General features: G+C 40.6%; 1 protein-coding gene and 2 pseudogenes across 1 annotated transcript; 1 reads left to right on the top strand and 2 right to left on the bottom strand.

Moving 5' to 3' along the window:
• Nucleotides 1-3,527: 3,527 nt before the first annotated feature.
• On the bottom strand, nucleotides 3,528-6,693 carry LOC118666610 (annotated as a pseudogene).
• An 868-nt stretch (nucleotides 6,694-7,561) lies between these two features.
• On the bottom strand, nucleotides 7,562-8,455 carry TAS2R5 (taste 2 receptor member 5). The gene has a single exon (XM_036327026.1). It carries the CDS (start codon nucleotides 8,453-8,455, stop codon nucleotides 7,562-7,564), a length of 894 nt encoding a protein of 297 aa, XP_036182919.1.
• An 836-nt stretch (nucleotides 8,456-9,291) lies between these two features.
• On the top strand, nucleotides 9,292-9,747 carry LOC118665731 (annotated as a pseudogene).
• The last annotated feature ends 4,863 nt before the right edge of the window (nucleotides 9,748-14,610 follow it).

Consider the following 14,610-nt stretch of genomic DNA (forward strand, 5'->3'; position numbering starts at 1 on the left):
TATGTTTTCTTATTTGATGGGGAGAACCAGGAAAAAAAGGATGAAGTAAGCACTCGTTACACTGGATTGGGGGTCATCTGCTATCTCATTTAATGCTTATAACAAACCTTTGAGGTTATCTTTTATCCCCACATTATAAATGAGAAAATTCTGACTGAAAGTGGTAACTTAACATTGTCCATAGCTGGTAGATATCAGATCCTGGAGTGGGACCCCAAGATGTCAGATTCTCAATCCCATGCTCTTATCCCCAAAATTACAGGAGAGTCCATGGGGCATCACAGCACATGCTGTCTTTTATTTTCCTGCTACCTCTTTTTGTCATTCAAAAGGCTTGAAGCTCTCACTTGGGGCTCACACCCTGGGTGCTGGAATAAGCTTTATTCATAAATAGCCATGCTTGATTCCACTAATATACTGTCTGCAGCATGCAGCAGGGAGAGAGCTAGTGGGTGGACAGAAAGTAAAAAACGGAACTCCAGGAAAGAGTCAATAGCCATGAATCAAGTAAAAAAGGAGGCTGGCAGCTCCAGAGCAAGGTGAATAAGTCACCTACATACAAGAAGAGCATACTCTCAGGGAAGCAGCAGAGCCCAAGAGGTAGAGATGGCTGAGAGGAGGTGATGGATGGGTATAAATTGGACTTAGCCACAGATCATGAGATTAACAAGGTCAAGAAAGTGGGTACCAGTCCTCTTGTTGAGAACTTGGTAAAACACCTATCCAGATATGGAATTCAATATGTAAGAGATTGGGGCATATAGGACAAGGATGGGTAAAATAATCTCCCAGAAGAAGATACAGGAAGCAATCACACCGTATCCTTGGGCAATATTTTCTATTCTGAAGGTTTAAAGTACAACCTATACTTTAATGACTTCTGTGTTAGACATAAAAATGCCCCCCATAAATATGTCCACATCCTAACCCCCAGAACCCATGAATATGGTATCTTACATGGAAAAATGCAGCTCTGCGGATGTGCTCATGTTTATGGACATTAAAATGGGGAAATTATCCTGGATTATCTGGGTGAACCAATGTAATCACAGGGGCCCTTCAAAGTAGAAGAGGAAGGCAGAATATTTGGCCAGAGAGATGTGACAACAGAAAAAGAGGCAGTAGAGATTCAAAGGATGAGAAGGAACTGACCCATCATTGCCTTTGAAGATGGAAGAAGGGAGCTTCAAGGCAAGAAATGTAAATAGTCTCTAGAAACTGAGAAGGACCCTCAGCCACCAATTAGCAAGGACACAGGGACTTCAGCCCTCTCTAAAATTGCTCTTTCTAGCCCTAACCGGTTTGGCTCAGTGGATACAGCGTCGGCTGGGGACTGAAGGGTCCCAGGTTCGATTCCAGTCAAGGGCATGTACCTTGGTTGCGGGCATATCCCCAGTAGGGGGTGTGCAAGAGGCAGCTGATGGATGTTTCTCATCAATGTTTCTAATTCTCTATCCCTCTCCCTTCCTATCTGTAAAAAGTCAATAAAATATATTTTTTAAAATATAAAACTGCTCTTTCTAAATCACCAATGAGTTGTATATTTTTAAACCTAAAGGTCAATTCTCAGCTCTCCTTTTACATGATATTATCAGCATCATTTGACAAAGTTAGTCATTTCCTCTTCCTGTACTTGGCCTCCAGGACATCATGATCTTTTATCCACCAGCTACTTCTTTCCAGTCTCCTCTACTGATGCCACCATATCTCTATAACCTCTCAACATCAGAGTTCCCTGAGTTTTAGTCTTGGACTTCTTCTTCTATCTATATACACTCACTTCCTTATTGACCTATACCAGTCTTATGATTTTAAACATCATATTTAATCTAACAACTCCCAAATGCACATCTCCAGTTTGATCATTTCCCTTGACTTCCATATGTTCAGCTCTCTACTCAACATCTCCAATAAACATCTCAGATATAACTTGTCCAAAACAAAACTCCAAATCTTACCCCCAGATCAACATACTTTACCCACTGTCTACCCCAGATAAGCTGATGACCCTGAAAGTTACTCAGGCCAAAAATGTTAGAATCACTTTTTTCCCCTCATTTTAAAATTCTTTAAAAAGTGGTATGACTGCTGAAAGAAAAATTTATAACACTGTATAATGGGATTTTCAATGTATTTTTCAATATTATTAGCCTTTTTATTATTGTTCTAGACAGTATTAAAGATGTCCTCAATCCCCCTTTTCTCTCTCTCCTCCCAGCCCCTGCCCCACCCTGGCCTTCACCACACTATTGTCTGTATTTATTGGTTATGCATATAGGTATATAAATTCTTTGGTTAATCTCTTCCCATCTCCCTCCACCCCCAAGATATATTGAGTGAAATAAGCCAATAAGAAAAAGACAAATATTGCATGATCTTACTCAGGAGTAGAATCTAATGAACATAATAAACTGATAAACAAAATAGGTACAGAGGCATGGAACAGAATGACTTTTGATTCCTCTCTTCTCTGATATCTCATATCCATTCTATAGCTAAATCCTTCCAGTTCTACCTTTAAAACATTGCAACAATCTTTATGTCTTTAATGTCTTTAATATGTCTTTGAGTGTAAATTCAGTGTTTGTTCATACAGAGTTAAGCAATTATCACCACTACTTAATTTTAGAATATTTCCATGATCCCTAAAGAATCTCTACACACATAAGCAATCACTACCCATTTTCTCTATATTTTGCCCCTGGAAACCACCAATCTACTTACAATCACTATAGATTTTCCTACTCTGGACCTTTCATATAGTAAATGGAATCATATGATATATATAGTCTTTTATGACAGGCTTTTTTCACTCAGCATTATGCTTTCAATTTGTATCTATGTTGTAGCATGGATGAGAACTTCTTCCCTTTTTATGGCTGAATAATATTCTATATATAGAATATATAGAATATTCTATAATATATAGAATATTATTCATTTTAAATATTATTCATTCATATATATTTTTTAAAGCCCAAAGATATTTTATTTTAGGCAGAAAAAAACTTTTCTAAACTTTTTTTCTTGGTGTCATTTGAAATTAAGAATAAAACATTTACTAGAATAAAATGTAATGCAGAATCTTGTTGACCTGCAGTCTGCTGATTCTGGATCTGCCCTTTCGTAAAGCTCTATAAGCTTTCCTTTTATCTTCGATATTCTTAAGTTTTTCTATAATGTGCGTAAGAGTGAAGGGTTCTGTCCCAACTTATTCATCTTGTTTCACACCCTGTGAGCCTTTTCAATCTAGTTTTTTTCATTTTTTTTGGTTTATTTGTTTTATCTATTTACTCAGTGCAATTCTTGGTCATTAATTCTTCAAATACTTTATTCCTTCTTTTCATTTTTAACATCTCCTTCTGGGAATCCAGTTACACAGACACTTACCCTGTTATTTCTTTTATATTTTTTTATGATTTTATTTTATTTTACACTAGGTGGTGGGCACAAAGCAATCCTCCTTAATAAAGTTGACAATTAGCTTCACTCAGAACATTTTTAATAAACCACATTAACAAAAAGTATTACTGCAAATTGTTCTGCAATCCAAAAATACAATAGCTTGGAAAAAAACGTTTAGAAAACAAAAGCCAATGTAAAAAGATAGATTAAAAACAACTAAAACAGTGCAGATTTTGTATGGCTCTGATTTCACCATTTCTTACTGTATCGTCAAAGTCAAAAATCCTTTCCTCCCGCTGGCTCCATTGCTCAGGACTTAAAAAAAAAAAAAAAAAAAAAAAAAAAGAAAACACCTTTCTTCCTGGGTTCAGTTCACCTCAGGATCCACCCAGTATTCTCTAATATAGGCCTTTTCCTTTAAAGTCCCCAATGCTGACGTGCCTTTTTTTCCCAACCTGAGGCGTGTTACCCTGTCTGCTGCTGCTGCTCTGCTTGGAGGATGGCAGAGCTCTTGACGTTTCATCTGTCTTTTGCTTCTTTACAGCTTTTTCTGGAGTAATGTGCTTCTTCCTCTTTCACTCTGTCACCTTCACTGTCAGAATCACTGCCAGAAGAGCTCAAAGAAACAAGTTCTTTGATTTAGGCACTGCTCTGCCCCCACCCTGTTATTTCTGTGGCAAACAGCCTTTCTTCTCTTTTACATGTTCCATCTCTTTATTACTTCCCAATACCTTCTAAGAGAGTTATTTGAACTGGTCTTCCCATTCATCAATTCATCATCAGCTGTGTCGATTCTGCTGCTTAATCTAATTGTTGCGTACTGAAGGGAAATCAGACTTGTCCTCTCCCCAGGAATGTCCACTAGGGCAGGAGTTTAACCTACAGTCAGCCAACCAGAGGCCCATGGCCAGGATTTTGGACCTTGGAGTTGTGACACAAAGGGACCCATTCACAGAGGCAGTGGCAGTGTCCAGACCCAACGTTGACAGGTGCAATGTGGGGGGTGGTGCCAGTATCAGTCCTGTACAGTGACTTGGTTGTGTTCTCAGAGGTTTAAACCCTCTTAGTTCCCATACTGACACTGACTCTCTGGCCTTCCCATGGATTCTTTGAGATAGCCTATTCTCTTCCAACAGGTTTACTATCTCATATGAAGTTGAACATATGAATTGGGTCCTGGGAGAAGTATAGGAGAGTTGAAGCGCCAATTACTTTCTTCTACATAATTCAGATTCTGTAGATACTGTCATAAGTTGTAGTTCAAATAAATAAAGTTTAAAAACAAAGTACTTAAAGTTTTAAAATGAATGATTGGTAGAATGACAAATAAATAAAACTAATCAAATTTAGGAGAGGGGAACAGACGTGTGGTTAAGTGAGATACTCCCCCAACTTTGATGAATGGGATTCAGAAGTCAAAGTTCAAAGTTGATAAAACCAAGTAAGAGAAGCAAATCTTATTATTTTGAGTTGTGAAAATAATCACTGGAAGAACTAAGGTAAATGGTAAAATATGACTATATTTGGTTAGTGAGACATTCTAGAGAGTAGAATGGGCAAGTATTAACACTTCATTTTCTACACCATTTAAATATTTTTCAGTCCTCCTGTGGCCACATCGTCACAGATCATACCCCATGATAGACAGGAATGCTAGTATAGTAATATGTACATACAAGTGTGCATGGAGCCAACTGCAGTGCTGCAGCTCTGAGAATGCAAACTATAAAAGATTTAATTACATAGGAATCAAGTCAAGAACACAGATTTGCCTCCAGATTTGTTTTCTTGGATAAAACACAAAGCAGCCTCACTCCCATCATGAGCTAAATCAGGTTCAGAAAAGGAAGGAAATCCAATCCCAAAAGGTGACTGGGAAAATGCAAGTGTTTTATCCCTAGGAAAAGCAAGTCTTAAAAATGTCCATCTGTCATGATTTGACCTTGACTCCCAGGCCAAAACCAAACTTGCAAGATTAGTTGCTTATTTAATCTGTTTAAATACTCCTAAACTTGAGCATTCCACAGGCTAAGGCTAGCATAAATTCTTTCAAGTATGAACAAGAGCGACTTAAGATTTACTGGAATACACAACAAGACTTGGAGTCCAAAATTCTGGGACTGTTTTACCTGCATTTTTACCAATTGATAGCTGATGATCTTGAGACAATTATCACTCCAGCCCAAGTATTTTTGTCTATAAAATGGGCTTAGCATCACTAACTGCATAGAGTTGCTATTAAAACATAATTAAATTATGGACTATATACAAGAATACTTGATAAAATGTAAAGTCCTAAAAATATATTAGGTACTATTATTATCATTACAACAGTTGGTCACAAAGGACATCTGTATAAACATAGGTATGGCATAATGAAAAATTCATCCTGCTACTAAAAATATAACCAAGGAGAAGCATCTCTCTACGTGAAAAGATGGGTTATCCCAGAAGGCAAAAGATGGTGCTTGACCTCACACAACTCACAGTGGTGTCAGCGGAGCCAGCTCTCCCCTTAAGGATTAGCATCCACATGGGCCTACCATGAACCTCAGTCCACAACTTTCAGTAAGGAAAAGACTCATGTTGGAGAGAATAGATTAATAAAATAGATTAACATGGTATATAAGAAGTGAAAAAAAAATTAGGTATATTAAGGATTGTCCATTAGATTCCAGATCCCCTAAAACTAAACCTAAAGCCATGTGTTTAAACAAGGCTAAAACTTAAGGCTGAGAAAGTACATAGAGAGAAGGATGGGATCCAGGGGAAGGCAAAGCTAGCTCTTCAGGAAGGTAGCATGTCCAGGAAAGAGCCCTGGCCCAGCAGTCAGGACACGAAGCTCTGGTCCCAGCACTGCCATAGGCTCTCTAGGAACCTCTGCGCCGGCCATGGCCCTCTCTGGGCCTCAGTTTCTTTATAATATAAAGAGAAAGAGAAGTTGTAAGATTAGTGAGCACAGCAAACCGATCATTTAGAAAATATTTACTAAGTGCCTATGATGGGCTAGATGGTGTTCTAGGCACCAGGAACCTAGAAGAAAACAAAAGTAGACAGAGTTCCTGACGCTACGGAGCTGACTCTACATCAACTCGAAGACATGCATGCTCAGACTCCAGCTTCAGGCTGCAGAAATGCCAGCGTGGGCAGTGTGGATGGTACATGACCAGAGAGGATGCGGCCTGACCTCTTCAATGAGAAGTGTTCTTTTTGAGAGCAGACGCAAATGCCCCTCACACCCTTCTTGCCCCAGTCCAGGTTTGGACTTTGAAGCTTAATACAGATCATGGTGGCTAACTGACTTTTATGACACAAAGAACCTTCCAGAAATATAAAGATGATTTGTTGTTGTTTTTTAATTAGATAACTAGACCTACTATCTTAAGTAAGTGAGAAAATTATTAGATTATATCTTTTTTAAAAGCTTATCCAAAATGACTAACATTAATGCATAGGTGAATTTTCATAAAATTCATAATCACTGAATTAATTGTTCCTAATCTGTTTTCTATAATAGAAAAATGTAACTTATAGATGTAATTTTAAAAGAAATTAATTACTTACTATATATATATATATAGAACAGAGCATCCTTTTACCAAACATAAAGCCCAAGTATTAATTTCTTTTTTCTTTTTCTCTTTATTTAAATATTTTATTGTTGACACTATTGCAGATGTCCCCCATTTTCTCCCCCTTTGCCCACCTCCACCCAAGCCTCTGCCCTCCGGGGTTGATTTCTATAATACATGAAAATAATGTACTTTGCATTGCCAAGAGAGAAATAATTTGATTTTTTAAAATATATTTTTCTTGATTTCAGAAAGAGGAAGAGAGAAAGAGAGCAAGATAAAAACATCAATGATGAGAGAGAATCATTGATTGGCTGCCTCCTGTATGCCCCTCACTGGGGATTGAGCCACAATCTGGTCATATGCCCGACTGGGAATCAAACTGTGACTTCCTGGTTCATGGATCAACACTAAACCACTGAACCACACCAGCCTGGCAGTATTGAATTTTATTCTGTATTTTCTGTTGCCCATTTGTGTGAAAAAAGGAAAAATTTAAAAGATATAAAAGTCTTATAGAGATCTATCAAAGGAGTGTCTCAAAAGAGCATCCTGATCACTGCTTTCTCTGCAGCTCACAAGCCTCAGGACTTCCAAGCATGGCCCGCTGTCTTCCACAGGATTCTCTGACAAGCCTGCTTTATCCTGGGATTCCCCATGATCAATATGACAGAATGAAGAGAAGGATAGGCAGCCATGACTGTCTCTGAGATGAAGATAGTGGTGAGATCAACAGGAGAAGTCTTGGATTTGATAGAGTAGGGGCTGGCCACGATGTAAACCAAGTAAAGTATAAGGAAGCAGACCAAGGACTTCAGGACAGTGATGTGAGCCTTGGCTCGAGCATCATTCCGGCCAGCTGTATGGACCTTCATCTTCTTATGATGTCTATACAGAGAGACCATTAACATCCCAGAGGAAATTAGAAACACCAAGAAAGGAAACCCACTTCCTGCATTGAGCTGTAATATATACAGGTACTGCCAGTCTGAAAGGGAGTACAGAATGCTGCTGTTTCCTTGGAAAGGACTGTGGGGCTTCAAGCCAACATCGGCTATAATTAGCAGATTGATCAGGAGGCACCCCAGAAAACACCAGGCACTCAGGCTATAGGCCCTCTGCTTCAGCCATAGGTAGACAGGGTGTTCAAAGGTCGTGATCTTCTTGCAGTAGAAGACACTGAGGAAAGTGGCAAACCACAGGCTGGCCTGGCTGACCACAACCCAGAAGACACTGATATAGCGAAACCAGATGCAGCTCTTGAAAATAGAAAACAGTATTAGGTCCACCATAATCAGGCACTGCAGGAGAAGTCGGCAGCCAGCCAGGCCCAGGACAATGAGGCTGTAGGAGGACTCCTTGAGTTTTCTTACCCATTCTACAAAACTCCAGACCACAAGGACTCCATTTCCAACCAGGCCAATGAGAAATTCGGTCACTGCCACCACCATCAGCAGTCCTAGGGTGGCAATATGCATGGCTGAGGAAGGAGTCCCTCACGACAGGCTCAGGAGGTGCCCTGCTTCCCTGCTGATGAACGTGTACAGCTCCTGGCTGAGCTTCAGATCCTCTGAGGGTGACACCACACTCACGGTAAATTTTCACACCGCAAAATGTGGATTTAGCCTTGCCCTTCTGTAACCTGTCCTCAAGCAGAGTCTGAACAGCTGTGACCAGGAACAGACAGTTCAGAAGTTATGATCCCCTCTGTATTTGCATACACATGAATGAACTCTGACCCTAGACTCAGAGATATGAAACAGTAGAACAGACACTAACTTTCCTCCTCCAGGGTCACGAGCTAACATCTAGACACCAGCATGTAATATGATAAGACCTCCCAAAAAGAAAGGTGGGATCAAAACATTCTCAGATTCCATACCTTGCCAGATGTAAGCTCTTATGTATAACAATAAATTTTATTTTCATATAAAGAACTTTGAACATATAGGCATAAAAGCTGAATAAATGCAGACATTTTAAAAATATTTCATTATCAAAGAGATAGAAGTAGGGGAAGTTTTGAGAAGAAATCAATCAAAGAACCAAACATTAAGTGCCAAATAATAAAAAATATAGGTTAGGTAGAGAAGCCATTCTTGTTAATCAGGATCTTGAAGTCACTTGCCCTTTATGATAACGATCATCATACACTTGACTTGGCATATACCTCACATTAAGGTCTTAGAGAAAGGAAATGAGGAAGAAGATGAGCTCAAAGAAGTGAAAAAAAAAAGACTAGCACAGTTATCAAAAAATATAGGGAATGTGGGAGACTTCGCAAGAGACTCCCTCTTGCAGCTCGGCCACCAACATGCCATCCAGACTGAGGAAAACCGGAAAACTTTCAGGCCACATGAGCCATGGCCACGGCTGCATTGGCAAACACAGGAAACACCTTGGGGCAGTGGGTGCGGGGTGGGGGCACAGGAATTCTGGTGGCTTGCATCATCACAGGATCAACTTAGACAAATATCACCCAGGTTACTTTAGTATGAGGCATTACCACCTAAAGAGGAACCAGAGCTTCTGCCCAACTGTCAACCTTGATAAACTGTGGACCCTGGTCAGTGAGCAGACACAGGCAAATGCTGCCAAGAGCAAGACTGGAGCTGCTCCTATCACTGATGTGGTGTGATCGGGCTACTACAAAGTTCTGGGGAAGGGAAAGCTCTCAAAGCAGCCTGTCATTGTGAAGGCCAAATTCTTCAACAGAAGAGCTGAGGAGAAGATTAAGGGTGTTATCGGGTACTGTGTCCTGGTAGCTTGAAGCTGCATGGAGGGAAGTTCATTAAAATGTCCACAAGTAAAAAAAAGAAATATAGGGAATGTGCTTCATTTATTGTCCAGATTCAAACTTCCCTGGGACTGGCCCAACACAGATGTGTTTGTGGAAGACTAAATTCTAAGATGGCCCATGACTCCCACTCAGAATAATCCTTGAGCTGCAATAAATGTCTGTACTTACATTACATGGCAAAGATGAAGGGCTTCTGCAGATGTGATTAAGATCCCAAATCATTCAAGTTTGAGTTCATCAAAAAGGAGATTATCCTGGGTGGTCCCAACTTAATCACCTAAAGTCTTGGAAGAGGGACAGGGCTCTCCTGCCAGCCTTGAACAGTCCAGCTGTCACAGGAGAGAAACTGCAGGAAGCCTAGATTCTGAGACTGGCCTCCAGTTGACAGCTAGTAAGAAAACCTTAGTCCTACAACGGCAAAGAACTGAATTCTTTCCACAACCAGTGAGGTCAAAGGAGTGCTCTGAGCTCCAGGAAAAGTACAGCCTAGCCAACATCTTCACTGCATCCTGTGAGACCTTGCAGAAAGAGTCCACTAAGGCTGTGCCCAAACTTCCTGATCCCAGAAGCTGTGACACAACGAATGCATATCCCTTTAAGCTTCTAAGTTTGTGTTGCTACACAGGAAACAGAAACGCAGCACAGTGTTCAAACCAGGCTAGAAGCAACTTTGAGGAAATGAGGAGAAAGAGGAATTGGATGAGAAAGAGGGAGGAAGGCTGGGCTAGCTTTTTAGGAAGGCAGCATGAGTGTGGTGGAAAGAGTTCTGTAGGAGGAGTCAGGAGCTCCAACCTTTGGACCCAGAGCTGTCTCAGGCGTTCTACAAAGCTGCAGGAAAACCACTGCCCGCTCTGGACCTCAACTGGTCTACTAATAATACAATGGACTTTAGGATCAGATCTCCATTCATTCACATAGGGTAAGAGTGCATACTATGTGCCAGGCAGTGTACCAGGCACAGGAGCACAGCAGTAAGCATGCACAGCCCCTGCTTCCAGGGAACACACCTTGTAAGACCTGGGGCCTGTGGCTGTGGAGGCGCAGAAGAGAAGGTCATAATCTGCCACAGGCCAGAAAACCTGGGTGAGAGATGAACCTCTCCACTTTTATTGAATTTATCAGGGTGACATTGATTCATTGCAGCGTTACTTACAATAGCCAAGATCTGGAAGCAACCCAAGTGCCTATCAGTAAATGAGAGGATAAAAAAGCTGTGGTACATTTACACAATGGAATACTACTTGGCCATAAAAAAAGACGGAAATCTTACCTTTTGCGACAGCATGAATGGACCTGGAGAGCATTATGCTAAGTGAAATAGACCAGTCAGAGAAAGACAAGAGCAGGGTTTTTATGGTGACTTTTGACAGCAGATATAACTGCTCCTCTCTCAAACCCTGCCCTACCCCTCTCTCGGTTCTGGGCAGTGGAACATCATACAAAGCATAGTAGTTGACTAATGTGTATCCAGAAAGCCTAGACTGGCCTAAAATATAGATAGATATAGATAGATATAAATATATAGATAGAGATAGAGATATAGAGATAGATAGAAATTGTCATAAATATAATAGTTTCTTGATAGACTATTTTATTACTGGTATTAAGCAAGGCTAAACCCAGTCAGAGAAAGACAAATATTATATGATCTCACTCATATGTGGAATCTAATGAACAAAATAAACTGATGAATGAAATAGATCCAGAGACATAGAAGCATGGAACAGACTGATGAATCTCAGAGGGAAGGCCTGGGGAAAAGGCTCACTTATAGAGGGGGAGATTAACCAAAGAACTTATGTGCATATATGCATAACCCATGGACATAGACAACAGTGTAGTAAAGGCCTGGGGAGCAGGTGGGTGTGGGATAGAGGAGGTTAATGGAGGGAAAAGGGGACATCTATAATACTCTCAACAGTAAAGATAAATTTTAAAAAATAACATTAATTTTTAAAAGGCTAAACCACACAGGAAATTGAGATAACTGGTTAAATCCAATAACAAAAATGATTGCCTAGCCCCGTGGTTAAAGTAGACCTATGAGCCAAAAGGTCACCATTTTGATTCATGTCAGGGCACAAGCCCAAGCTCCAGGCTCAATCCCCAGTGTGGGTACGCAGGAGGCAGCCAATCAATGATTCTCTCTCATCATTGATGTTTCTATCACTCTCTCCCTCTCCTTTTCTCTTTCTGAAATCAATAAAAACATATATTTTTAAAAAAAAAATTTAAAAAGAAAAATGCCTAAAAAATATCTAGCAATTAATGTACAGAGTTGTATTTTTTGAAAAACACACATTATTTCAAAATAATAGCTATTTTCTACTTCCCTTCATCAGGGGAGACATAGTGTGTTGGTGAAGAAAATTGAATTATCTGCAGCAATTTAGAAAAATGTGATACTTCCCATGCAAAACATGAAAACTCAGTTTTGTGTTCTGGGTTTTATTAAAATAATGTACTTTGCATTGCTTGGGGAGCAATAGCTCTGGTTTCTACTCTGTTTTTCATATTACCCTCGTATTTTATTTCAAAATCAAAGAAGAATTGAGAAAAAAAATGTTAACTTTACTTAATTTTACAGTAAATTAATTGTATGCTGGCAATCGTCTGGAGTAGGGCTAACTAGATCTTTTTCCCATGCCATGGCCTCTAGTATCTTCCACCCCAGCCCACCTTCCACAGAATTCTCCAATAAGTCTGATTCCTCGTGGCCATTACAACAGAATGGAGAGAAAGAAGTGTAGGCCACCATGTGTGTCTCAGAGATGGGGCAGTGGTGAACTAGGAGAGGGAAGAGATGGAGATTATGGAAGAAGGATAGCCATCACACAAAAAGCCAAGTCGAGGAGAAAGAAGCAGCTACACGATTTCAGTTTCAAAGACTCGGGTCTGAAACCTTCACCCAAAAAAATGCCCTCCCCCATGAAGTTGCAAGGCTAAGTACAGCTCCATCCCTCGTCTACATCTGACATAGCTCACTGACCCTGTGTATTCCAGCACACAGGCAGCTTTTTCAGGGCCTCCTAGAATTGTGCCCGCATTGCCACTAGATGGCGTCAGGGCAGCTCTTCTATAGCAGCTGTTAACCTAAGGCAAAGCAGTTCTCTTAATGAGCGGAATGAGTCCAGAAATTCAGAAACTGAGACGCCTAAGCACATCATTAACAAGCATGTGTAACAGGAACAAAAAGTGCAGCGTATATATATTCAGAATTTTTCCAGCCTCTTTCCCACCACCCTATGAAGAGGTGGGGTTGGGGCTCTGGTTTGGTATAATTTAGGTCCTGGGAGGGGGAAAGGAAGCATTCCTGGCCTGCATGCAGCAAGGATCACAGTCTTAGAGGAAGAACGTGATAAGCATGAGCAGGGATGGAGACCGTGAATGAAGAAAAGCACAGAATGGGGCGACTCGGCAGATGAGAGAGCAGGAGCCCTTTTTGTCTGCTTCCGTAAGTATGAAGATTGGGGAAGAGAGCTAAGCACAGTAGACAAGATTCAGGAGGCCCCTGTAGGAAGCTGGGCTTCATTCCCTTTCCCTTGGGAGTGAGCTGGACTGAGAGATTTCTAAGAAAGAGAGTCTGAAAAGGGAACTAGAGAATGGGGCAGTGGAGAAACCCAGCAAACACCACCTTAACCAAGCCATCGAGGGTCACATGACCAGTGATAAGCCATAATGATATCACTACCCATGAGGAGATGTATGAGAAGGGCACTTCCCCTCCCCAAAGGCCCATAATCCCAGTCTAACCATGAGAAAAAGATCAAACAAACCCAGATAGAGGGACACTTTACAAAATGCCTGCACAGTAATCTCCAGAACTGTTAAGGGCATGAAAACCAAAGGGAGGTTTAGAAACATCACAGAGCAGAGTACACTAAGAACTGAGGACTAAATGCAACATGATATCCTTGATTGGATCCTGGAAAAGAAAAAGAATATGTGTGGGGAAACTGGTAACATTTGGAGGAGGTCTGTAGGTTAGTGAATGGGTAATGTATCAATCCTAGTTTCTTCGTTTTAACAAATGCATTAGATTATATAAGATAATAACAGCAGGAAAACTGGGTGAGGAGAAGAGGGTCTCTCTGTACTCTCTGTAACTTTTCTGTAAAATAAAATTCGCCGAAACCGGTTTGGCTCAGTGGATAGAGTGTTGACTTGCGGACTGAAGGGTCCCAGGTTCGATTCCGGTCAAGGGCATGTACCTGGGTGGCGGGCACATCCCCAGTGGGGGATGTGCAGGAGGCAGCTGATCGATGTTTCTCTCATCGATGTTTCTAACTCTCTATCTCTCTCCCTTCCTCTCTGTAAAATATCAACAAAATATATTTTTAAAAAATTAAATTAAAAATTCAAGCTTTATTTTTGAAAAGTTATGTAAAACTCGGTTACAGAAAACTGTATGAAAATTATGTTTTTAACAAGTTGAGCATTGTGTTTTTCCAGATGAGACTCAGGAGGTTGAGGGGTTTCCCCTAACACTGTAAGATCATGCTAAGAAGAGATAGCTGACAGGACTTCCTAGATCTCTGCTCATCCAAAGCCAAGTGCTCCCAGGTTCAGATGAGCCCTGGACCTCAATGAGACACACACCTCATGACCAGCTCCCTGTAAGGCAGTGGTTCTCAACTTTGGCTGCACATTAGAATCACCTGGGAATCTTTTTAAAATCCTGATTTCTGGGCCTCATCCTCTGGAAATTCTGTTTCTTTGTTATGGGGTGGGGCCACAACATTAGTAACAAAGAAACAGAATTTCCGGAGGATGAGGCCCAGAAATCAGGATTTTAAAAAGATTCCCAGGTGATTCTAATGTGCAGCCAAAGTT

The sequence above is a fragment of the Myotis myotis genome, unplaced genomic scaffold, assembly GCF_014108235.1.
Source record: "Myotis myotis isolate mMyoMyo1 unplaced genomic scaffold, mMyoMyo1.p scaffold_m19_p_11, whole genome shotgun sequence".
Taxonomy (NCBI): domain Eukaryota; kingdom Metazoa; phylum Chordata; class Mammalia; order Chiroptera; family Vespertilionidae; genus Myotis; species Myotis myotis.